This window comes from Alexandromys fortis, unplaced genomic scaffold (genome assembly GCF_014885135.2).
Source record: "Alexandromys fortis isolate MF-2015 unplaced genomic scaffold, M_Fortis_MF-2015_v1.1 scaffold_17, whole genome shotgun sequence".
In the NCBI taxonomy this organism is placed as follows: Eukaryota; Metazoa; Chordata; class Mammalia; order Rodentia; family Cricetidae; genus Alexandromys; species Alexandromys fortis.
In genome coordinates this window covers 12,076,657-12,100,411 of record NW_026067896.1, presented here as the reverse complement: position 1 = coordinate 12,100,411, position 23,755 = coordinate 12,076,657, and the positions used below count along the sequence as shown (strand labels likewise).

At 41.1% G+C, this 23,755-nt stretch overlaps 1 protein-coding gene and 1 long non-coding RNA gene across 8 annotated transcripts in view; one reads left to right on the top strand and one right to left on the bottom strand.

Moving 5' to 3' along the window:
* Positions 1-1,017: 1,017 nt before the first annotated feature.
* Positions 1,018-23,755, top strand: part of Trps1 (transcriptional repressor GATA binding 1) — a 235,612-nt gene continuing 212,874 nt past the window's right edge. The window contains exon 1 of one of the 7 annotated variants that reach the window (XM_050161834.1): positions 1,018-1,532. Coding sequence is in view for 3 of the 7 variants with exons in the window: in XM_050161826.1 (XP_050017783.1) it covers positions 2,175-2,184 (10 nt within the window). In the remaining 4 variants the exon portion in view is untranslated. Of the gene's footprint in view, positions 1,533-1,873; positions 2,185-2,506; positions 3,089-20,554; positions 20,630-20,866; positions 21,011-23,755 lie in introns of those variants that run through there. The other 6 variants (XM_050161826.1, XM_050161870.1, XM_050161860.1 and 3 more) reach the window with 6 other exon arrangements.
* On the bottom strand, positions 14,848-21,211 carry LOC126513477 (uncharacterized). The gene is made up of 3 exons (XR_007595353.1): positions 20,964-21,211; positions 16,976-17,053; positions 14,848-14,985 (listed from the first exon to the last, which is right to left on the bottom strand). It is a non-coding gene; the product is annotated as an uncharacterized lncRNA (long non-coding RNA).

Below are 23,755 nucleotides of genomic sequence, written 5' to 3'. Positions count from 1 at the left end.
AGAGAGGGATGTTTCTCCTTTTAGAACAAAATTGGTTTAAGCTGACTTTCACTAGAGGAAAAACATACCACTTAAAGTCACCCAACAGAAGAAAATGAAGTCCAAACGCCCAAGAAATGTTTACTTAGTTTTTAACACCTCCTATACTTTGAATCCTGCCTCGGTAATGTTTTATGCATTTTTGATCTTTAGAAGTTAAAGAGAAAGATAGCCTGCTCATTCCATGAACTTTATGCTGAGGCAATTTCTCTTAACAAGATGTGTGATAAGAAAAAGATTGTCAAGCTTGATTCAGAGTTCCTTATCTGCTTCGAAAACCCCAAAGACCAGCATGTATTAACCTGGCAGTGGCTGAATAATGTCCCCATTTTATCTGTTTTTTGGTACCCCTTAAAGCACCCATTGAGTTTCTGGCTTCTCAGCTCAGAAAACCATAGCAACCTCAGTCCTCACTTCTCCAACTCAGGATAGAGTTCAAGTTGTTCTCCTGAAGCCCTCCTACCATCCAAAGCCTGGGAAATCCTGACCACTGCCGAGGTGTCCTAGGACTTCCAGGCACAGATAAAGGGCGGGGGGAGGGGGCGCACACGCAAACACAGATCCTGCGTCCTTTAATTGAGAACTACAGGGAAAGGTAAAAAAAAAAAAAAAAAAAAATTACAAAAACAAAACACACTTTGAGAGTTCTTGACATTCTCCCGGACAGCATCACCAGTGTCTGGGCAGCGTCGCCTTGGCTGCCACGCACTGCCTCCCGCGCCCCTAAGGTAGGTCCCGGCCTCCAGGCCCCCGGCTAGGGCGACCGAGCTTCCCTCCTCCCGCAGCCCGGCCTGTGGGGGGAGGGGCGGGGCGGGACGAGCTGCGCGCGGTCCCCAGTTGTCGCGGGCTGGCGCGGCCGGCCGGTCCCGCGGGCGGCGGCGGCGGCGGCAGCGGCGGCGGCGGCGGCGGCGGCGGGTGCTCGGGGCCGGGCGGGGCGGCGGCGGCGCGGGGACGCGCCTGTCTCTTTAAGGGAGCTCGGTCTGGGGTGGCGCTTTCCTCCGCGAAGGCTCCTTTGATATTAATAGTGTTGGTGTCTTGAAACTGACGTAATGCGCGGAGAGTGAGGTCCTGACAAGCGATAACATTTCTGATAAAGACCCGATCTCATTGCAATCTCCGCGTCCTCTTTTTCGCTGCTTCTCGGTGGCTCCGGACCTCGCGTCCTCCTGATCGCTCTCTCGCCTTTGCCTATTTTTTTTTTTTTTAAACAACAACAACAACAACAAAAAACCCCAACAACACCCCCTCCCTTCTCCCACCCGGCACCGGGCACATCCTAGCTCTATTTCCTTTCTCTTTCTCTCGCGCTCTCTTTTTTTTTTTCCTGGGGGGGGGGAGGGAAAGGAAAGGGGGGGAGGCAGGAAAGACCTTTTCTCCCCCCCCCCCAATAATCCAAGATCAACTCTGCAAACAACAGAAGACGGTTCATGGCTCTGGCCGCCGCGCCACCATCTTTCGGGCTGCGGAGGGTGTTCCTGACGATTAATCAACAGGTAAGGGGGAGCCGGGCGGGCCGGGGGGCGCGGGCTCAGCCGGTCGGGGCGCCGTTCCGCCAGCGCTGCGCCCGCGCGAGTGTGCGCAAAATGTGGGCGATCGCGAGCGGGGAGCCCTGGGAATTAAAAGTGACTTTCTTTGAAAAAAAAAAAAAAAAAAAAGCCCAGCCGAGGGAGAGAGTGTGCTGCAAGCCAAGCGCAGGCTTCTCGGGTTTCACACGCATTTTCTTTCTTCCTTTTTCCCCCCCTTTGCGCGTGTGATTTCTTTCTTTCTTTCTTCTCTTCTGCTCCCCTTAACCCCCCCCCAATTCCTCTGCTCCCTTTGCTGGGTCTAAGGCATCTGAGCCTTGGAAACCAGAGAGACTTCAAACTGCAGTAGCCCCCAGAGTCAGGAGGGTCAAGTTCAGCCGCCGGGGAGGAGGAAAAACAAATCCCGATTTGCCAAAAAAAGAAGTTTCAGGCCGGTGCCCCCTCCCCCTCTCAGCCCCACTCCCCCTCGCTGTCTCTTGCTGGCTGATTTTAATTCTCTCCTACCGGGAGCAGCAGAGGATCTGGAGGTGGCTGGACCCGAGGGGCCGCCGCTGCCGCTGCTGCAAGTTTTCTGGGGGCTCCTGACAAACGGGGAGCAGACTAGGCACCGGCATGCAGAGTAGTAAGTTGGGTGAACTTGGGAGGGTCGGGAGGGTCTTCAAGAGGGGTCCTGGAGTGGCCCTCCAAGCGGTAAAACAGCATAGACTGGCTTTGGTTGTGAAGAGTTTAATTTGCAAAGCCAGGCTTCAAACTTTTTTTCCCTTAAAGGCCCAGCTGGGCTAGAGGGAGAGAGTGTGGCATCCCCTGGTAGCCCCGTCTCTGGGCAGCTCAGCACTGCCTGGGCCCATGGGTCTGTGCCCCGTCGGTACCATGAGGCAGGGCCTTGCAGCCAGGGAGCTTCCGTAGGGGCTGAGCAAGGGGCAGACTTCCTCTGCGGTGCGGTTGATGCGCCATGTGTCGAGCGGGTCAGGGGACACTGGCTGGTGATTAAACGCCTGACAGCGGTGGGACATGCAGGCAGACGGGCTCTTTGCTTTCTGTCTAGTTCCTGTTTGGACTGTAGAGTCTGAAACGCATCTTTGAGAGGCCAAGGCAAACACCTCTATCCCTCCAAATAACTCCAGGATTATAGGACCCCATGAATAATTTGAGGGTGAAGCAGAGGTGGAAGCCGTTTGAAGTGCAAAGCTGTTTTTGTGGCTGGGAAGGCTTTTTTTCTGTGAGTACCTGTCTGAGATGGTGGTGTTTCCCCTTTCGCCCGGGAAGTCACTGTTTTTACAGCTCTAGGACTCTAAAGCCATTGAAGTGAGGGGACCAGAGAGGACTTACTGGGGCTTCTCAGACAATCTTGCTCGGGCTGACTCCAGTTTAGGACCTGGCTGATGTCCCCGTGTCTTTTTAGGCCTCAGACTTGATCCTTTGAAAGTTTTTGAGTAAGAGCCATGGATTTAATGATGAATCCTAACTAAGATAGAATATCCATCCTTATCCGGTTTTGGGAAATCACCGCTAGAGTTTTAAGCAAGGTAAGTGAAGAGAGAGGGGCCGAGGTATAATCAGGCACAAGTTAGGCCGATTCATTGAACTTTTGTAAGCTCTCCAGGTGAACAGGAAAGGCCTGGAAGAGATAACCAGTACAAAGGCAAAATACAGATAAGGGCCTGAGACAAGATTACAAAGAAGCCATCCTTCTAGGCCTTGTTGGTTAAATTTGAGTGCTGGGGGGCTGAGGGGGGGGGGAGAGAACAAGACTTAAGTCTTCAGAGTGTTGTAAACTTCTGAGCCCAAACCCACCAGTCTCTCTAGAGATCCTTTTCTGCAGGTTTTAGAAAGAGTTGATCATTTAGAAAAGGCTGCCAGAGTTAACCACGTTAGGGACCATCAGTAAAGTCCTGCGGCTGGCAGGTCCTTGGCTGGGCAGAATGAGAATGAAAGTCTCTAATCTCACAGCTGGGCACTTTCTTGCCCGCTGCTCACTTGCCTCTGAGGCTCTTCCAGTTAGGGTAGCACTCGTGTAGAAAAGCAAAGGTTCTAAAATAATCACCATGCGGCTTTCCCCCACTTTTCCTTTCCCCAAGTATGACAGGGTTGTGAATAAATACAGGGTTTGGATGGGAAGATGAAGCATTTCCTGTAAGTTTCGATGCTGACAGGACAGTCTGGAAATGATACCAGCATTCAGAGGATTTTTTTTCCCCTCTTTTTTTTTTTTCTTTTTACCTTTGAGTGAAAGTTTATTAGTGGCATGCTCAGACTTCCCAGCTTAAACTTCCATGTTCATTGAGTTTATCCTTCGGTAGATTTCATAACTTCCTTTTAAAGCGGTACGCTTGTATCTGAAACATCTCCAATCAGTTAAATAGACAGAGCCGGGAATATGCTGGTGAGATGATTATTTCTGGAGAGTAGTCCTGTGGAAGTAGAACCGTAAAGGAGGAAATAGAGTCACAATGACTACGTGCAGCCGTGATTTCTCTAAATGTAAGGCATTGGGAAGCGTCATCAGGACAGGACTCTATGGGCAAAATCTTGTTTACTTTTTGTGAGTTGATATTGATGGTCTCCCAATATGCTTTTTTTTGCCTGCTAGGCTATGTGTGCGTGGAATACTTTTACAGCCATTATCAGTAAGTCTGACACTCTCCGAATACCTGGTAGGAAATACCTAGCGAAAAAGTTTGTCACTCTGGAATTTTAAATTCTGTTAGTGTTCGTGCTGCTGGGTAGCTTGCCCTTTGTTAAAGTCAGTATTAAAGGTGTGGCGGAGAGTTCCAGAGAGGCTGTGAGTCCTGAGCTGAATTCAGAGCTCCACACTGTGACTCCTAATGTTGTGAACAGTTTTATAGAAATGTCTGTATACTTTCATACGAGCCGGTTTGGCATCCAAATCGGTGTGCATTTAATCACAAGTGACCTATATAGACCCTGACTTTGTTTTTGGCATTGTTGTTACTTGTAAGTCATGAAACAGTCCTGAATTTCTTCTAGTTTTCAGTGGAAGTCTCAGTAAGTTGCAAAAGGAGATCTTCATTCATAAAGAAAACCTTCCAAACAAGGAAGTGAACGCATCGGTGGGAAAGCTGCTTTTTAAGATCCTAGTATTTTCAATGGTGCTTTTACTAATGTTGCTATTATTATTATTATTATTATTATTAGATGTATATGTGTCTGCATATAGTTAGAAACGATGATTTGCTTCTAAAGATATACACATTGTCTATTAAAGAAATAAGACAAGGGCGTGAGTAAACTCTTTTTAGCAAACTCTTATATTATCTGTTTGGAAGTAAATAAACATTACAGAAAAATATTAAAGAACTTCAAACAGATTTTTTTTAAAGTTAGAACTTAACTTGAGTTTGAAATTGGTGTCAACATTGATAACTGGCTTCCTGATATTTTCTATAATTATTGACATATTACAATTATTATTACTTTAATACGTCATTTGAGAGCAAACAATAATATCAGAACACTGTGCTATTGTACATGGAACAAAATAGACTTTCACCGAGTTGTGGACAGGTGTCTATAATTGATTTCAAGGGAAATTATTATTTGTGAAATAAGCGATGAACTTAAAATGACTGGCTCCCGTTAAAACGTAGCCTCATGAAGATATTCTCTGGTGTGTAAAATGAAGCCATTCATTCAACACACTGACAACTTTCCACTTGGTATTTGCCTCTGCTTAATTTAGTTTCCTTGGGACAGCTAGTGTGGTAGCCTGCATCTGTTTTTGGCAGGCATGGAAAACTATAAACTCAGACAGTTCTGTCTCAAATATTGTAGCTCATGAGTTACAATCAATTTGATAAAGAACAGGAGAGTCGTATGAGCTTGCGTTCTGACGTTCAGCCTTGGTCCAGCTTTCAGGTAACAGGTTTCTTTTCCTTCTTTTTCCAGTTATGATTGTTAATATTATGGATAACTAATTATTCTTGTTAGGTTTTCTTATTTATTATTTATTGAGATATGGGGGGGATGAGTGATAGCTTATACAGACGTGGTTAGACTTTGCTTATCTATGGGATAGCTACATTTTATTTGGATGTATGGAAAGAAGTGAATTTTGTTGTTATAACAGGATTTATGGGATTTAGTGGACACTTATCTTGACTTTATCAACGGTAATTCAACACCACTTCCCAAGTGTGCTTGCTGTGCTCATGTATAGAAAAGACTTAATATGCTTCACAATCGTTTGCATGCTAAGGACCTGAGCAGTTCTTTTTATTATTTTCAAAATCACTTGTGTCCTAAAGTCTTTGATCCGTCTACTGAAGTATCTGAAAACGCCAAGATTTGTTCTTAGACTACTGTTCAGTAGCAGGTAGAGAACAGCCTGTTTTCTCCTTAAATGTAAGTTGGTTCAAGCTGTTTGTATCAAATATTCTAGCATAGATGACCTCAATAAGTGAGTCCTCAAATGATACAATTATGCCCACTTTGGGGGTCTGTATTATCACGCGATGGCGTTTATTCTCTTGGGAAGTGAATTAAAAAAACTTTGCTTTGTTTCTCTGTAGGGTATAGTGATGCGAAATTTGATTGGGGTTAGAAAGAGATCTTTGGGCTCAAGGAAACCCTTTTACTGAATTTGCTAGACACTGCAAATTATTTGAATTTTTAAGAACTAGTTAAGAGAAGAAGTCCGCTAGTGACAGCTGTTGTTGGAACTTTCACACCACTGCCACGCCGAGCTCTTTTTATTATCCCACTTCTTTTTGCCCCTTCAGAGCGCAGTTTCAAGCTCCCAAAATAAAGATGAAATTATTAGTGTACTTCAGATCAAAAGCATCACTTAAATAATTTTTTGATTCTAAGGTATCATTGAAATACAGACATTAAGGCTGGCCGTTCAGCATGTTGCGTTCAAATAATAATAAAAAATTGATTTTTAAAATGTTGCTAGCTCTTTAAAGACCTGCAGTAAATACTTTACAAGTGGCTAGACACCTTCCCTGGTGTTCAGTTTATACAAGTAGGAAACTTTCTCTCCTGCTCTTTCTTTCTCCCTTTCTTGTTTTCTTTAAACCAACTGACGTCATGCCAAACTTTGCTTTAAAAGAACAGGCAGAAGTAATTGGTAGCTTTTAACTTTTAATAATGTTCTGCATTGGTTTTGGTGGCCAAAATGCTTTTTTTTTTTTTTGAAAAAGAAAAAAAAATGTTCAAGTAAGAACGGGCTTGTAGCCTGAGGAAGAAAAGCTCCGTTGATACAGTTATTTTTATTCTTGTTTTTCAATCTCTTATTAAAACTCCTTCCTGCTGAGCTCTGCTGTATTTCTTCAGTTGTTCGCTGTGATGGCTCGTGAATTGGAGGTTACTGTAATTTAAATATTTTGGGAGCTTGAGGGGGAAATGAGTGTTTGCCTTGCCTTATTTCTTTACTATCTGAAAGGGGTAAGAAAAACCAGGTTTCATTTCAATCGAGATTAATTAATGAAGGTTATCAGTGGTGACAGATCAAAGAATATGTTTATATGGAGAATGCCACACCTGTTACCAAGACTCTAAAATTTGGAAGTTTAATTGTGACATTAATCTTTTTTTTTATGTGCAGAGGAAGGAAAATAGATGAAATGGTTACCAAAATGCAGTTTTATTTTGAAAGCATTAGTTTCAAGGTTCAGTGTGTTCCTACTGAAAGTTTTTCATTTTTTCCATCCTGAGACTTTCAAGTGGCATCTTTAAACCTAACTTATCATATAGCATTTTAATAATCTTTTTCTTTCCTTACAATTTGCACAGGGAAACATAACTTTGTCTGCTTAAGGGGACACCTTGATCACGTTGATTGACAAGGGCCAACTTCAGAAGTTGGCAAACAGAAAAAAAATCTCTTCTAGGGAGAAAAAAAAAATTGTGTCAGTATTTCCTTCCTTGGGAAAAGCTACTCCACCCAGACGTGGGGCCCTCCTTCCCATTTGTGGAACAGAACTGAGTGGCGATGTGAGACGCAGTCTGTTGTGGAGGTTTATGTCTTTGCTCTAACACCAACTCTCATCTGTGAGTTAGTTATTTTCACCCCTTCCAGACCCAGAGAGTCCCTCAAGAATAATATACCCTGGGAAGGTGGTGTCTTCGAGAGGAAGCATAGTTACTACCACATTTATAATTATCAAAAGTACTCTGTACAGTCCGGACTCTTGGAGTGTTCTCTTCTTAGACATTTGATGGTTTTGATTTGCTTTATTTGTTTTTAGCTTTTTACTGGGAGAGCTTCAGGCTTTCATTTGTACCCAAAAGATTCCTCCTTCAACAAGTTCTCCTTTGCTTAAGTATTTTCCAGGGTAAAACTAGACGAGTTAAGCTATATGTTGTTCGGTTAGCATAGTGCAAGTTTATTGGATTCAGTTTTGATTTAATTAATAAGTTTTAGAAAGTTTGCAAGCATAAATTTCAAACCATAGGCATGTCTGACCTGAGAGTTTTTTTATTATTTAATAAATGTTGGTCTGATACTCCAAAATTAGATTGTTATAAAGTTTAGCAAGAAGGGAAAAGGCAGAGAAAGGTATTGGAATTACAGCCCTTTAATACCAGCAGTGTGTTTACTGTGGAGTGGTGGGGAGGGGTAAGGGGAGGAATTGTGGAAGACGATACAAAAAAAAAAAAAAAAGGAGAAAGAATCCATCAATTGCGCATATGATCCCCTCCCCTTAAGGTTTACTTAAACAATATGTTTCGGTTTTGCCTCAAACCATTCTGCACCACCTCAACTCAAAGCGTCCACCACTATCTTGGTTCCTGAGCGATTAAGGATGGTGTTTTCTGTTATATAATGAGCAGCTGTACCGTTTGAACAAGGTAACATATTTTGATTTGTGTAATTCTTTGGTAGTTATTAGGAGGCTGCCTACAGAGTACGAGTTGTTCTATAATACAAAGCCTGTGCATTCTTGATGCACACACGGTAACTAGACTGTGCTGGAATTACTGCAGTAATGCGTGCATGCTGTTGGAGCGATATTTTATATGTGTAATATTTAGATCCACCTTGATGGTGGAATTTAATGTGCTAAATCATGACCTGCTGTGCTTTAAACAGGAGTCTTTTAAAGAGATACATGACTTTTTTTTTTTTTTTAAGCTAGAAGTTTGAAGTGAGTGTGTCGGTTAAACATAATGAATCTGTCGTTCCCATAGCACTTAGATATATTCAGAATTTACTAAGAAATTTCAAAAGAAGGTTAAAAAAAACCCACCCTATAAATCAAAATGCCCCCTCATTGTGTATTTTAAGTAGTGTTCTGAGAACATTTTTGGAAAAAGTCTTACTTCTGTGGGGAATGACAGTGGAGTGGTGGTTGCCTTTTCTGAAGAGATGGCTTCATAGGCTGGCACTTTCCAGTTTACAATTCTATCAGCTTAAAACGTTATGCAGAAATTTTATGGAACATGTAAAGACTCCGTACTCTGAGCCTATGCGTTTTTCCCTAGGGTGATGGATTCTGTGCGTCACCCAAATGTGATGCTGTTTGCCTGGCTTGTAATACTGGTTTGAGGGTGGCTGGATGTCCTAGTTCATCAAGCAACAGAATACAACAACGTTGGTAACTAGGTAATTGACACAGTCAAAATAGACTCTGGAAAATGTTCCAAACATGTTAAAGTCAGCTCAGAACTTAGCATATATTCCATTTATTCAACACTTAAGTAAACAGATGATTCACTGTCTGCCCATTAAGCCTTCTATAGTCGGTATCACTAGGAAGAAATATATTAATGCTCACAGTTCCTGTTTTTATTTCTTGTTCTTTAGTTCGAAAGGAGCACAGCTGTCTTGCCTTAATGATTGCTTTATCTATTAATTAGTTATAATTGTGATAATGATAATGCAGTAGACATTTGTGTTTCCTGATGTACATGTCCCAGGCTTTAAGAATATTGATATTATTACGATTTCTTAAAAATTTGTGTATTATAAAAAGGACTAAGTTTAATATAAGATAATATAGAACTTATTTAAACATAAGAAATGTTTTAGATGTAAACATAGGAATGAAAATGTTTTCATTCAGAGCTGGTTTTCGTCATAGAATTTGGATAGACTATAAAGTTTACAAACCAGTAAAAGTCCATAAGAGAGCATGTTCTTTGTGATTAGATATAGTGAGTTGCAATATCATTTCTTCCATATATCCATATAGGAATTAGAGCTATATCTATAAGGAGTGTAAATAAATGTAAACACATGTGGCAGAGTTGGTCTGGGGAATGAAATTTCTCTATTACCTGTTGCGCTTATGTGCAGAAGGGACACACATTAATATCTTAGGATTAGCACAGTTCATGCATCTCTGACTTCATGCTACTAAGCATACACATCTATGTTCACATGTGTGTGTTCTCTTGGGATAGAGGTCACTACCTGGGAATCTACAAACTGCACATTTTTAAAAATGCCATTAATCTTTCTCATGTCCCTCTCAGACATTGTTTAATGCATCGCAGAACCTATTTGAGAGTTAAATTAGTTATCATTTTATTTCTCAGCGAAAGGGAGATTGACTGAAGGAAACAAAAAACAAATTCCACTTTATGTGATGTCATGATCCACACATCATCTTGGCTTTGAAAGATTAGTCTGTTTGTCTCTCGATACTAAGTAGCTCTGAACATATAAGTGTTCCTAAGAAAATACTTGTTATTGTCTTTTTCGTTACTTGTTATGTTTTTAATGATTGCTGAAAGAGAATCTGGGCCACTTTACTCATAAATGATGTTACCCAGCTGACGGAAGTTAAGGGTGGTCATAAATATATTAAGTTTAATCAATGTCTATACTTCCAAATTTTAACAGTGTGTATTCTCACTTCTGGACAATTGGTAATTCTTTGCATAGTTAATTTTTTAATGTAATTTTGAGGCCTTTGTACCTCATCTGTTTTCTTTATTTTGATGATGCATTTTTATGTTATGCAGTCTTAAAATTTTAAATGGGTGACCAGACATGGCCATGATTACTATTGAAGGCATATGCTCTGCAAGGATTACTGCAAACCTCACTCCCTAGTTCTGCAGACGTAGAAAAGGTCTAGAAAACGTCCTCGGTGATGTAACCCTGTAAGCATAAAGTATTCTACACTTCTAAAGTGACTCCTTAAGAACTGTTTCTCCTTATTCTTAAAACTGGATTCTTTGAGAGTTAGATGAAGGGAAGCTACATTGAGAAACTTACTGCCATCAAAACCCCAGTTACAATAAACTGTTCGTTCTACACTTTATCCTGTCTCTCTTTATTCTGTTTTAAAATGTTATGTTTTTAACATAATTTACTCTATTGAAAAAAATGCCCTAATTATTTGTAACACATACTGCTTTTTAACAAAACACTTTGATAAACTATAAAATAGGAAACAGTCACTTGAAAATTTTAAGCCAGAAGTAAAAACATCTTTTGCATATGTTTTATTAATAAATAAACCTATGGTCATGATTTTACATGCTGTCTTTGCTGAAATCTTAACTCTTTAGTGTTGTGTTTGTTTACAATTCTATGTATACATTCCTCACTCTTTATCCCAAGAATATAATCCACTCTCTTGTATTTGACATTTAATTAAATATATCTGTGCTCTTCCTACTCCCTGAAAGGTTTGATATATCATTGACAATAACATTTGAAAATGTGACTGACACAGATTTTAATTAGAAATAGAGAATTAAAGGTCGATTAGTAGCGTAAGCAGGTTTTCCTCATTTTTTTCTGTTGCAGGTTTTGGTTACTTTTAAAGAAAAAGAAATCTCTGAACAATAAGGGGAGTGGACTGCGTAGAGTCAGACACTATTGCAGCATGTGGCTTATTCATTTATATGTTTTTTTGACACAGAAAGCTTTGACCTCTTAGCCTGTGGTCCTTGGGAATTTTAGATAAACCCCACTGGGGTCACACTTGCAGCTCTGGCTTCGCGTGACAGAAAGCACTCTGTATGTAGCGTCTACGAAGCTACTGCACTGTTTTCCTTCAGGACTGGAAGGTCCTTTAAGTTAATTTGGCATTTGGAAGCACAACCGGAATCCTTCCTCTCTGAAAATCCTCTGGATGGGTTTCAGAAGGGCAAGCAGAGATCACGGGCCACATGATGTCGCTGACTTTAGGATGCTAGAGAAAACTGTGCTGAGACCAAGCATGCTGTCTCTGGATTATTCTTCCAGGCCTCACCAGCAGGTTTTCTTTTGCTTTTTTGAGAAACTTTTTTTTTTCAGTTTTGAAAGGATTAAGAATTTCCCCTTTTAGTGGACAGATGTGCTGGCTAGAGAATTTTTAAATCTCCATTTCTTTATGATATTTATGTTTGAAGGGCAGTTACATAGAAAAGCGTTTAAGTTACATGCAACAATAATTTGATTTTATTGTTTGCTTTTGAGCAGGCCATTGACACTTAATTTCTATGAGGAAATACATCGAATAAAGTGAAGTGGTGTTATAATTTGGAAATAATTACGAGTACCGCTTTTTCTGGCAAAAAGATTAAGGCAATTTTAGTTAATGCTTCTACCCAACTCAGCATTCTAAGTTTACGTTTGAATTGGACCACTTGATCACAGATGATGCTCGAAACGTGTGATATCTTGACGTAGGGAAGAAGAAAGGGGATTTTACAAATGCCCCTGGTGTGTTTTAGATTCCGAAAAAGTGAATGCCAACTATCACATTATCAACGCTTGGGGTCTTATGAGAGTTTTGCTTGTTTACTGTAGCATTAATCAATGACACTATGCAGAAGCTGCTAGCATATCTGTCTACAGGGCTGGTGCAGTTCAATGAGGGAATGCATTTTCCTCAAGGTTTGGGGTGGGACATAAGCTAGAATAATACCTGTCTTCTAAGGTAGGTCCTAAGGATGCGATTTGGCACGGATTTTCAGTCTTTCTGGCGTGACAGTTGCACTGGGTGAAAATATTCAGAGTGATCAGTAAGGTTTACTTCTGTCTTTCATGTCTAGGAAAATATAGCACTGGATGTTTGCTTTTTGTGTGTTTTGTCTCCAAGCAGAGGAAACTGACAGTTTTATGTTTTAAGTGCAGAAAGTTGTTCTTGGCTAAGCAACCCTAGAGTTAATCACAGGGATGTTGACTTGAATTTTTGTCTTTAAAAAGTTTCTGATTTTTTTCAGACGAAATGTGCTGTTGTTATTACCAAAGTGGCATCTTACCCTTCTAGGTTGACTTTTAGTTAAATGTTTGCTTAAATGTTCTTTCTTGAAGTTCTACTTTCAAAGTACAGACTTTTTGTTGTTGTTGTTTGTTATTTTCTCTTCTTTAAAGCTTTTTGGGAGAGGAAATATTTAATCTTTTTAGCACGTTTTCGTTTTTGTGTGGTAGATTGCTCGTCCTCTGTGCTTTCCTGCAAAATGCAAACTGATTTTACATGCATTTTGTGTTTCTTTTTTTTTTCCTGTCATATTATCTTTTAAAAACCTCTGATGCAGGAGACATCCAGGAATCGGGAAGCTCAGCTCCCAAACCACACCCTAGCAGATATTTTGATCCTTTGTAAGGGGTCCCTCCAGGGAGAAATCCTTTCCCGTGTCATCTCACACTTCGCTTTTCTACTTCAGAAAAGAGGGATTTGGAAAAGTCGTGTTATTAATCACTAAAGTTGACTGAAAACGGAGAGTGGTGTAAAGGAACGTGCCACTTGCTTGAGGAGCAATTACATTTTATATTTCTGGATTAAATTTTTGATTGGGGGAAAACAAACTTTAACCAACGTTGAATGTTATTTAAGAACAATCTATGGAATTCTCCCAAATGAAAAGAAATTATGAAACACCATCAGTGACTCAGGTTGGAATTACCTCCATACAGAGCCGAGACTTTCTTGTGACATATTTTAGTGGGAGGATGTTTTAAGTATAAAGAAAAGTCCCTCTGTTTACACCTGCATTTTTTTTCCTAACTACTTTACTGAAGAGGATGGGCTTTCTTAATGTACAGTTATGTACATAAATAAGGCTGAGACCATAGGGAAATGACAGCCCTAATTTATTTGTAAGGAAAAAATTCATTTGTAATAGATGTCCTGCTTCCAAAAGAGGGAGACACCAAGTTGTAAAGTCAAGCTCCTGTAAGCTGTTCCCTGGAAGGAGGGATCGACCCTAGAGACCACACTGTTTGATTCTCAGTGAAGTGTGTTTAGCAGTCCTTTGGTGTCTTCACTGGTGGGAATGGAAATGCGTCAAGCAGCCACCTCCTCTTTCGTCCGCTGTGATGTCAGGCAAGAATTTAGTTAGAGCTTTGCAGTGGGGCCGCAACAGCTTTGTGGAATTAGGACACTGTGAGGATCCCCTGTCATGTTTTATGTGTTATTTGGAAACTGCAATTTGAAATTTGAATGATAATAATGAAGTCAGACTCTTATTTTTAGATTTAACTTGAAGCCAGTAGTTGCAGATAGTGAAACATTTTACAGGCTCTTTTCATCTTTTCCTACGCAGAAGAAAATGGGGATTGACTTCTCTAAGTAGCACTGTAGAAATTGTACGTTGACCTGACTTTGACAAAATGGGATATGTTAAAGATATTTGCTAAACTTCAGGGACGAGCAGAATGTGTATTTTCAACAGATTTACAATAGGGGAGTCGCTTAATAAAGCGAACTGGCAGTCGGATGACTTAAATCGCCTGAGGTGACATGCAGGGCCAGCTCTATCCTCTGCCTGAATTATCTTTGTTCTATGATTCCTCTCTCTAACTTCTTCCCCATCTCTTTTACTGGGGAATGCCGTACATATGCAGAGTGTACGGGCTTCCAATTTCCTCACAAGGCAGAATAGTACTGTAGGTGTGTGATTTTTTTTTTAGTAGCTTTTATGTAGAAGTTGACTCTGACCAGAGAAAGGTCCCTTTCCTAATGGCAGGACTTCCCTAAGTTTGTCAGTCAGGGACCTGCTGTGCTCTTTCTTGATTTTTGTTTTGTAATTCATGTATATTCAGAAAGAGCATGAGGTCCTATATCACTGTGAAACACAGAAACTACTTAAATTATGATTCCAATGTAGCTGTTCTCATCTTGCTCTACAAAGGATAAAACGGAAGGCATAATAACAGGTTTGCCCCTGCTTTGCTTAAAGAATGATCACCATAATAAACATAAGCAAAGCAGTAGACAATTTCTGGGTTTATTTGAAGACTTTGACTAATATTTAAGATTACTTAGTCTTTAGTTTCCCTCCACAGATGGGTATGAGAATAGAATCAAAGTGCCATTTAGTTTATCAATGGTATGCAGCAAGAATTAGGTGACCACATACTGAATTCATTGATACATCTCTTTATTGCAATGCCTTTGAAGATACAGGACTCAGAGGAGTCCAGAAGTTATCCCGCGTCAGAGTTTCTGCGGAACATCTAGGTATAGGGTTCCTTTTTCATCAGCGTCATGATGTGAACCTCCTTAGATTTACTGACCTAAAATCCAGGTAGACGGAAAAATTAGTTATGACATGGTCATTAAAAAGAATAAAGTTTCTGCTATCTTCACTTTAGTTTAAAATACCTTCAACATTTATCGATATAAAACCCACTGAAAGCAATGGTATAGTGGAAATAGGACTTTTAATCTTTGTATAATAAACCAGAGCATCTTTGAGATGGGCCTGAAAAATGAGGCTAGTTCATTTCAGTGTGATTAAGAAATTTTCTGCAGCATTTTATTCAACTCTCTTAGAGTGTATAGAAACAATTTAGAAAAAAAAAAGGAAAAATATTATAATAAATGCTGTCCCGCTTTGTCCTGGCCATTGAATGAAAGATATTTCAGCTTCAACTCTGCCAAAATGAAATGTTTAAGTTATAGATGTATTGCCTGTAATGATTTATTTTATTGCTTCTATACTTAGTGTATTTAGCCATGATTTGGATTTAAAACATGGATATAATTATTTTTTTCTTAATCAAGTCATTTCTTTTGGTGTGTTTGAAGTACAGATTTTTTTTTACAAATTTATGAGGTATAATCAAACCCTAAGTTCCTTGGTTTTGTTTAGAGTTTATTTCTAAATTCAATTCTGTTCCTCATAAGAGAAGACCACAGGTTGGTTATAGCTGCAGTGTTACTGTCCTGGCTTAAAAACAAAACAAAACAACAACAATAACAACAAAAAATGATGCTGAATGCCACGAAGTAAGAAATTGACTTGACATTCCTGGCTCAATGGCAGACAGCTCCAGTAATGGCTGTACAAGAAGCAGGAGGAGCTTCCAGGCTCAAGACTTGAGCTGGGCTGGTCCAGGATGAGCTTCTGAATCCCCTTTCTCTTGCTTGCAGTGGGAAGAAGATGGATGCTTAGAAAGCATTCTCAAGGCTTTTCTTTGCTTTGTGTCTTAGCCAGATGGCAGGTGGTTATTATTTTATTATTGTTTCCTCCCCTCATTTCGGTTTTGTTTTCCTCCCTCCTTGATGTTTCTTTCAGGTGAAAGCTTTTATGAATAATTTATCAACAGGTATCCCTTTAAAACGAAGCAGTCTCCCAGTGGAAAGCAATCACCTTTTTCTGGATAGAAATTATCAATTAAGTCATGATGCAATGGGGTGGTTTAAACGTCGTTCTTCTAAAATAAATGGAAGCGTCACTGTGAGGGTGGCTTGGTACCAGCCCTCCTTCTTGCTGTGGAGAGCATGCTATCATACCGTCTGAACGACTAAATCTTCTTCTTCTGTTACCTAGTCATCAAGTTTTCCTCCCCTTTTCATTTATTACCTCTGTATAGTTGAGTTTGCTATTTTACTCTGACTTTAAATCATAATTTCAGTATGTACCTGATACAGTTAGAGCCAAAAAAGGTAAATGCCTGCCTTCTCCACGTTCTTCTTAGTGATTTTCTTAATGTCATCCTAAGTGTGTTTCTCCAATTGATTTCCCCTCTATCTATCAAGCACCTATGTTTCTTCTCTTACTCGAGGACACGTCATAGCGGGTTATTGCACTTTCTTCAGGGATTTGCTTTTGCAATAAGGCGTATGCTTGAGCACTTTTGCTTCTCCTGGGTCACAGTTATGCTAATGTATTCACTTCCCGAAGTAAATTCCTTTTCAGGCAGTCTTCAAACTATTTCATCCTTGTTCTCATGACACATATTTGTGAACAAAGACTATCTTAGATGTTTTATAGAAGGCAGTTAAATGGGTTATAATCTGGTTCTCGTTGTTTATGGAGCTTTCTTGGAATGTAGGAAAAGTCTAAGTACAGCTTTGTAGGTAGTCTACGGCTAATGAAGCTGGGAAATAGGTTAGGACATTTGCAGGATGGAGCCTAGGTAAGTAACATCTAATACTGAATATAATTCCTTGGTTGGTTTCAAAAAAATTCCAGTAAAGGTGAAAGGCTACTTTTAATTCATTTCTGGATGGATTCCATCTTATTCACGTGAGTTAAAAATGTTACTTTCTGAGACTTACCGATTCCAATGTTTCAAATCCAGTGTGGAATCCAGTCTCTCCATTGTTTCTTTACAGATTAAAGATAAACCGAACCACCTAGAAAAATAAGATGAGACTGGAGAACATATCAGATGCCCGAATTTGGTTCTCTTTTGCTGTAAATCAGCAGAATGAGTGTACCAGGTCTCCTGGTTTCTTGACAGTGCTGTCCTGAAATCACTAGCGGCCTTGCAGGAGCTGAGCCCCAGTGGAGTTTCCATCTGATCTCAGTGATCAGATGTGTCTGCTTAGCCAGCCATCCTCGCCTGTGTTTCTCTGGGCTCGGCTACCGGGGCTTTCCAGTTCTGCCACCCTTCTAGTCTGCCCTTGATTTTTTTCCCCTAAATGTCTGTTCCTTTCTTTGAAGATTTTATGCTTCCAGTTTTTCATATGAATGAAATAATCCCAGATTCTTACCTTTAGTTCCATCCAAGGCCATCAGCCTCTAGCTTCCACTAAGACTTGCTTATATCCTTGTTTCTCTTTATTGCTCCTACATTGAGGACCCTCTATAGGCTTCCAGTTTGCCAGTTCTACATGTCCTCAGTGGAGGGCTACCTGGTTCCAGAGCATTCTCAAAGATCCACTTGGTAACGCTTTTCTGTCTTTATGACGTACCCTTTATCCAGCCTTTCCTCTAGCAATCCTTCAGTTCCTCCTGAGGCCTTCTGTTCACTTAGGGGAAGCCCCCCCTAAACTGGACTACATGTCTGTTAAGCACCCCCAAACTGGGCTACACCTCTAGCACTAGTGTAGCTCAAACAAGAATCATCTTGGCATTGTAAACCTGAGGAAACTGAGGCTAAACCCAAACCATCCCAGAAGTTTTTTTGAAAATGTTGTATTAAGTGGGTACTTGAGAAAGAATATTTCAGTTTTTCTTTAATCCAGAAAAGTGTAGGGCTTGCTTCCTGAGGTTGAGAAAATTGTGAAATTGTATTGTCAGGTTTCAGAGAGGGAAGGGGTTATATAGTGCTACATAATTAATAGACTCTCCTTGAAATTCGCCCTGATGATTTGTTCCTAAAGTATAATAGCACTGGTTACAGCTTAGGATGCTGTGTTTTACAGTGCCCTTTCAAATCCTTCATTTTAATGACTAATGCTACCCAACCAAGCAAAACTGTCTTCAGAAAACTCAGGTACGGGGAAGCTCTGAGACACAGAGAAATTGCTGAAAAGCAGGACCTAGGACTGCTTTACTGTGTTTGACGGGTACTGTCTTTGAGACACTGGTGTACTCGAAGATTCAAGATGATAAATGAATGAATTACTCTCAAAATGATGAGGGTAATGATGTTAGTCTCCACAGTGAAGAGTCAGATATGTGGATTTGGACTTTCTCATGGTGAATTCTCTTCCAGTCCAAATATTGTGTCATGTCATTTAAGGATGGTGGTTTTTGCTTCTGTGTCACAGTGATAGCCCTCTGTAAACAGGTCCAATGCCTGGGTGCTAAGGAAGCAATGATGACGACGTACACCCTCAGAAGACAGACAAGGGTTAGTGATGAGTAGGGTCCATTAGGCCAGAGGAGAAACACAGCTATCACTGTGTAAGATGCCCAGGTTCTGGCAGGAAGTTCCCTCTGCTTTTAAAAATACCTATGTCTTCCCAAGAAATGACCAAGAAAGTGTCAAGTGATTATAGATAATGCAGCATTTTCATGCTTGAATAAGAGTAGCCAAGACTTCTGAATATGTGATGCTTACTAATCACTGTTAGTTCCATCTTAACCTCAAGGAATCATGCACAACTAATTTTTGCAGACTGGATCCTGTTCTTTTTGAAGTAATTTCATTTCTTTTTAACGACAACACTTCTTTTATCTGAAAATTGGGAAGTCCCTTGAATTAAATTTATGACTCTACTCGTTATTTAGATACTAATCATCTCTGGAAAATTATTAAGGGATACTTCTATTATATAATCCCGACCCCTATGGGAGGCCGGTTGTGAGGGTTGCTATCAAGGAGTGGATCTACCAGTGAACTTTGAAGCTCCTGTGGCTGACTCACTTGTAGGATTCCTATTCCTCTGTGTTCGCTTCTTCCTTAGAAACCAAACATTCCAGAGCTTCCCAGGAACCTTAGCTAATTGCATTTTTCAAGTGTACTTTTGTGATGTCACTTTTATTTATCAGCGACTTTACAGATCCTTTGAAGGAGACATTTGGATTTGCTGGCATCGTGTCTGCCTGTATTTTGCACTCCTTAAGCAACAGTAGGAATTCCGAGTCCTACCAAAAAGTGCGTTCCGGTTAATAAGTAGGGGCTTTCAAACCCTCTGTGCTTTTCCACAACTGGAGGGGTGCATACTTTTGGTTACAAGCAAGTAGGCAAAATTTAGCCCTGCTGTTCTGGTAGCCTTGGTGGCTTACAAAAAAAAAAAAAAAAAAAATCCCTTCATTGCCATTTCATAATCTCTGACATGGGCTGTCCAGCTCTCCTGTCTGCTAAAAGCAGAAAAGAGGAAGGAGATGTATGTGTTGGCTCCATTAAAGTGTCCCTTATCATCGTGTCTGTAGGAGTGGATCTTGCTGCTGAGAAATGCCTCTCTTTGCCAGCTGCACGGCATGTGTGTTGGGCTAGTTTCCTGTCTGCCAAAGCTGTGTGGTGCCCTTTAATGATGGGAAGGAGGACCTTATGAAACGTGTTGGCCTTAGTTTTCACTTGTGAAAATCAGGGAGCAGAGGGCATGCAAATTTGGCTCAAAGGCCCGGTTTGGTTTGCATAGAGATGAGCTACAAGCCCTAAAAACTTCTATGGTTGATGCACAGCCAGCACTGACGACAGCGTCTAGGTAAGAGACACCACAGGTCTTAGGAGAGACAGGTTCACAGGGAGAAAGAGCCCTGAACAGGAAGGCTGTCTTTCCTCAGCGGACACCTTACAGTGAAGATCATGGCACGCGATTGTGAGGCACCCCACTGAGGCTACTGCCATGCCAGCTAAAGTGTGTTGTTTCCAATTGCAACCTTAGGAACAGGGGACCACTCAGGGAAGTAACACTTAATATGCAGATGACAAAAATGTAGCCAACAGCAGCAGTCCGGACTGGTACTTAGGTAGGGCTGGATCTCTAAGTCTGTACTCTGTTCTATTCTGTTCTTTGCTGGTGGATGAGCAGGGTTCCAGCTGTGGTAACATCCAGTATGGTAAGAGATATATTTATTTGCTTGGGTTAAGGCCTCACCATAGAGCCAAGGCCTCAGATTTTCCATCCTGCCTCAGCCTTTAGAATTCTGAAATATCAGGTGTGCAGCACAATGCTGGGCTTGACCCAGTAGGATTTTAGAGGATACAACTTGGACGTCCTAACACTGGAGCACTGTGATTTCTTCTTAGGACATACTTCATTGTTAGGTGATAAACCGGCACCTTTATAGATAAGGAAGGCATTTAAAATGTTTAGAGGAGTAATCTAGAAACATCACAAATAACATTCTCTTTTCTGTTGCGATAGCTGCAGCGTTTAGTAAACACACACGCACACACACGCACAAGCACAGGAGAGAGAGAGAGAGAGAGAGAGAGAGAGAGAGAGAGAGAGAGAGACTGACTGACTCACAAGCTTAAGTAACTGCCTCTCCTGGCTCCATTACAGTAAAAAGACCGTGCTCAGCAAACCCTGGTAAGAGGAAGTTGTTGAATGACACGGGGAGGTGGTGCTGTCCAGTTAATCTTCAGGCTTTGTGCTTCCTAATGTATTTGTACTCTTGGGGAACTAATGCTCAGAATGGGGTCTGGACAACCTTGAATTCTGAAGTCGCTTGTGAATGGTACAAAGACTTCAAAAAGCAAGCTTGGTTTGGTTTAGACCTAAGCATTTCCTTAAATCAGTTATTAGCTTTTGGCTTTTTTTTTTTTTTTTAAACTGTGTTTTTCGGAAGAGTTATAAAGACCCAGTGCAGTGTGGCTCCGGGCATAGTTTGATCAGAACTAGACACAAGAGTCAAAATTTGTACCTTTCCCCTTTTTTAAAGGCGAAGTGGAAAATGGGAGCCTCAGATCGGTGAGCCTCAGGGTCCATTTTCTTTGCGGCGCCAGGAGAAGCGGCCGGGCGGGCCGGGAGGGGCTGGGGCTGCAGCGGCGCCGGGGCCTCGGAACCGGGTCAGGCCCGGCAGCCGGGCCGCTCGCGCAGGCAGGGTGGTGGGCGTGGAGCTCGGTGCTGCTGCGGCAGCTGGTGCGCAGCCTGCCGGGCCACCCGACTCAGCTTGATCTCACTGACCCTTCTCTGCGTCTCCCCCCACGGCTTCCTCTCCTACCGCCGCCCTCCGGGATGACGGGGCGCTCAGATTTCCTCCCGCCAGCCCCCGAGATGGGTTTATCAACAGTGACTCATCTTTAAATCCTGTTCTTCACCTGCGATCGCCCTGCGAACCGCAAGAGTTGCCACTGCAGAGAACCGAAGTCCTAGTTTTTCATCAATTAAAGCAATCTATGATTAGCCTTTGATGAGCGACCTGCTTTCCCAGGGTTTTTCATTTGGAACTTTATTTAGGGACACGGAGACACAGAGTAGAAGGGAGCATTGTGTCTCAGGCTTCTCAATCAGAAAGCTATGAATAAAACAGGCCTACAGTCATAGGCACCGAATTGTCATGTGCCTTATAATTAAGTAGCTTTATAAGCACATGAAACTGTTTAGTACTGGATGAGGCTTCTATAAGACTTTTGGTGTTTGCTGTCTTTATGGTCTCTTAAAGTCTAAATTTGAAGATAGTTGCTGGATTCCTATTCAACCTTATTTGTCTTTATATTATCAACCGTCTTCTAAAGTTATTTCATGTTATGGAAATGTCCCCTATACCCTTCATTTTAATTCCATTTCCTAGAGCTCCATCTTATAAAGAGCAGGCCGTGCAGCGGCAATTATTTCTAGAGTAACTGCCCTGAAGTTCTTTCTCAGACAGGTCTTTAGCAGAGATTGAAGGCTATTGATTCGCATAATTTGTATCCAGCTGCTTCCTTTTGGCCTTGAAGGTCTGTGGATGACTAGCATTAGCCAAAGGAAATAATTGATACTTGCCTGGATGTGAGGTGACCAGTTAGACTGGTGATGACCCATGGCTGTACACCAAGGCCTTCCTTCATTTCCAAATTAAAAATCCTAAAGGGCGCAAGGATATCTGGGCATTCCTTTATCGCATGCAACAGGTTCACGGCTTAGCCTTGCTCTCACTCGGAACAGTTTTTCTGTTGATGTGAACTGAGAGATTGCTCCTGTGGTTCTTTCAAGGTCTGTCTGTGAGATCCAGAAAGTCGCCGGAGTCCTTATATAGAGCAAGGGTCTTGCAGCTCCCAATCTTGCCTCAGTCTCTAGGCGCTCGGACCCTAAGGGTGTACCACCAGACCGGGCAGATGAGGTCATTTCACAAGGCACAGTATCGAAATGAGATTATTTTATAAAAAGCAAACAGTTGTTCCTTGAGCATGCACGCCGGCTTAGTACAGCAAATCTTTTTAAGGAATTCATTTAAAGGAAGGTAATAATCTTATGATAAAATGTCAACCATATTTGTTACCAATAAGCAGTGTCCTGGCCTCAACCCCCCTAACTAAATAATCTCCCGATTAAACAGTAGGACTGAAGCCAACACCAGAAGCTCCTGGTCTAGTGTACAAATCAGAGAGACTTGACCCTGCCATCCCTTCTCTCTGTTGAAAAAGCCAGTCCTAGTGGTAGGCACCTACTCATTATTTCCGGGGTCATCAGTGTGTACCACAATATTTTTAACCTTTTTTTTTTGTTTTGTATTTTCTATAATTTGAGCACTTGACCTGTTTCTAGGCTTATTTGATATCTATCCAATGCACAGAACAAATTAAATGTAGAAGATTCGGTCCCCCTGGTGCCTTTGGGGTAGTCCATTGTCAAGAAGAGGCTAAGGTCCGGCTTGGTGTAGAATCGCAGCAGGTTCTGGCTGTGTGCTTATTTCCGCGGCCTGGCTGTGCTGGAATAAAATCAGATTGAGAGTGAATGTTTAACTGCGCAAGTTTGCAGTTTTCCCACCTGTGGGCTTGACTAATAATACATAGATTTTAGGGGAAGAACAATTTAGATCGCCTATCTTAAACAGGCATGCTGAATGCTGAAGGGCTGTGTGGATATTTATTATGATAATAATAATTATAATGATTGTTCTGTTTCTAATCTTTTTAATTTCTGTATGTCATTAACTATGGAAGGGGCTCATTAGAATGTTCAAAATGGTGCTTCTGAAGCAGTGGTTGTCAACCTTCCTAGTGCTGCGCCCCTCTGATAGTCACGTTGTGGTGACCTCCCCCACCATAACATTATTTCGTTGCTACTTCATAATTGTAATTTTTGCTACTGTTTTGAATCATAATGCAAAATACCTAATATGCAGGATATTTGATATGTGACCCCCGCAAAAGGGTTGGGGCCTATAGGTTGAGAACTGCTTTTTAGTTTTTTAGAAACTGTGCTTTTCTTATAATTTAAAATGTACATATATATATATATATATATATAGAGAGAGAGAGAGAGAGAGAGAGAGAGAGAGAGGGAGAGAGAGAGAGAGGAACAACTGAGTCTTGTAGGAACATGTGACATCATACTATTTCCAGAGACTTTCATGACATCATTCAGGACTTAGGTTTGTTAATTTCCTTACACTTCAGTTTCTGTCCAAGGCTATCCTGAAATGTACAGTATTTTTAAAAGAATAATTTGGAATTTTTTATGTTTTTGGAAGAACTCTGCTACAGTCATTCTGGTTTTTTTTTTTTTTTT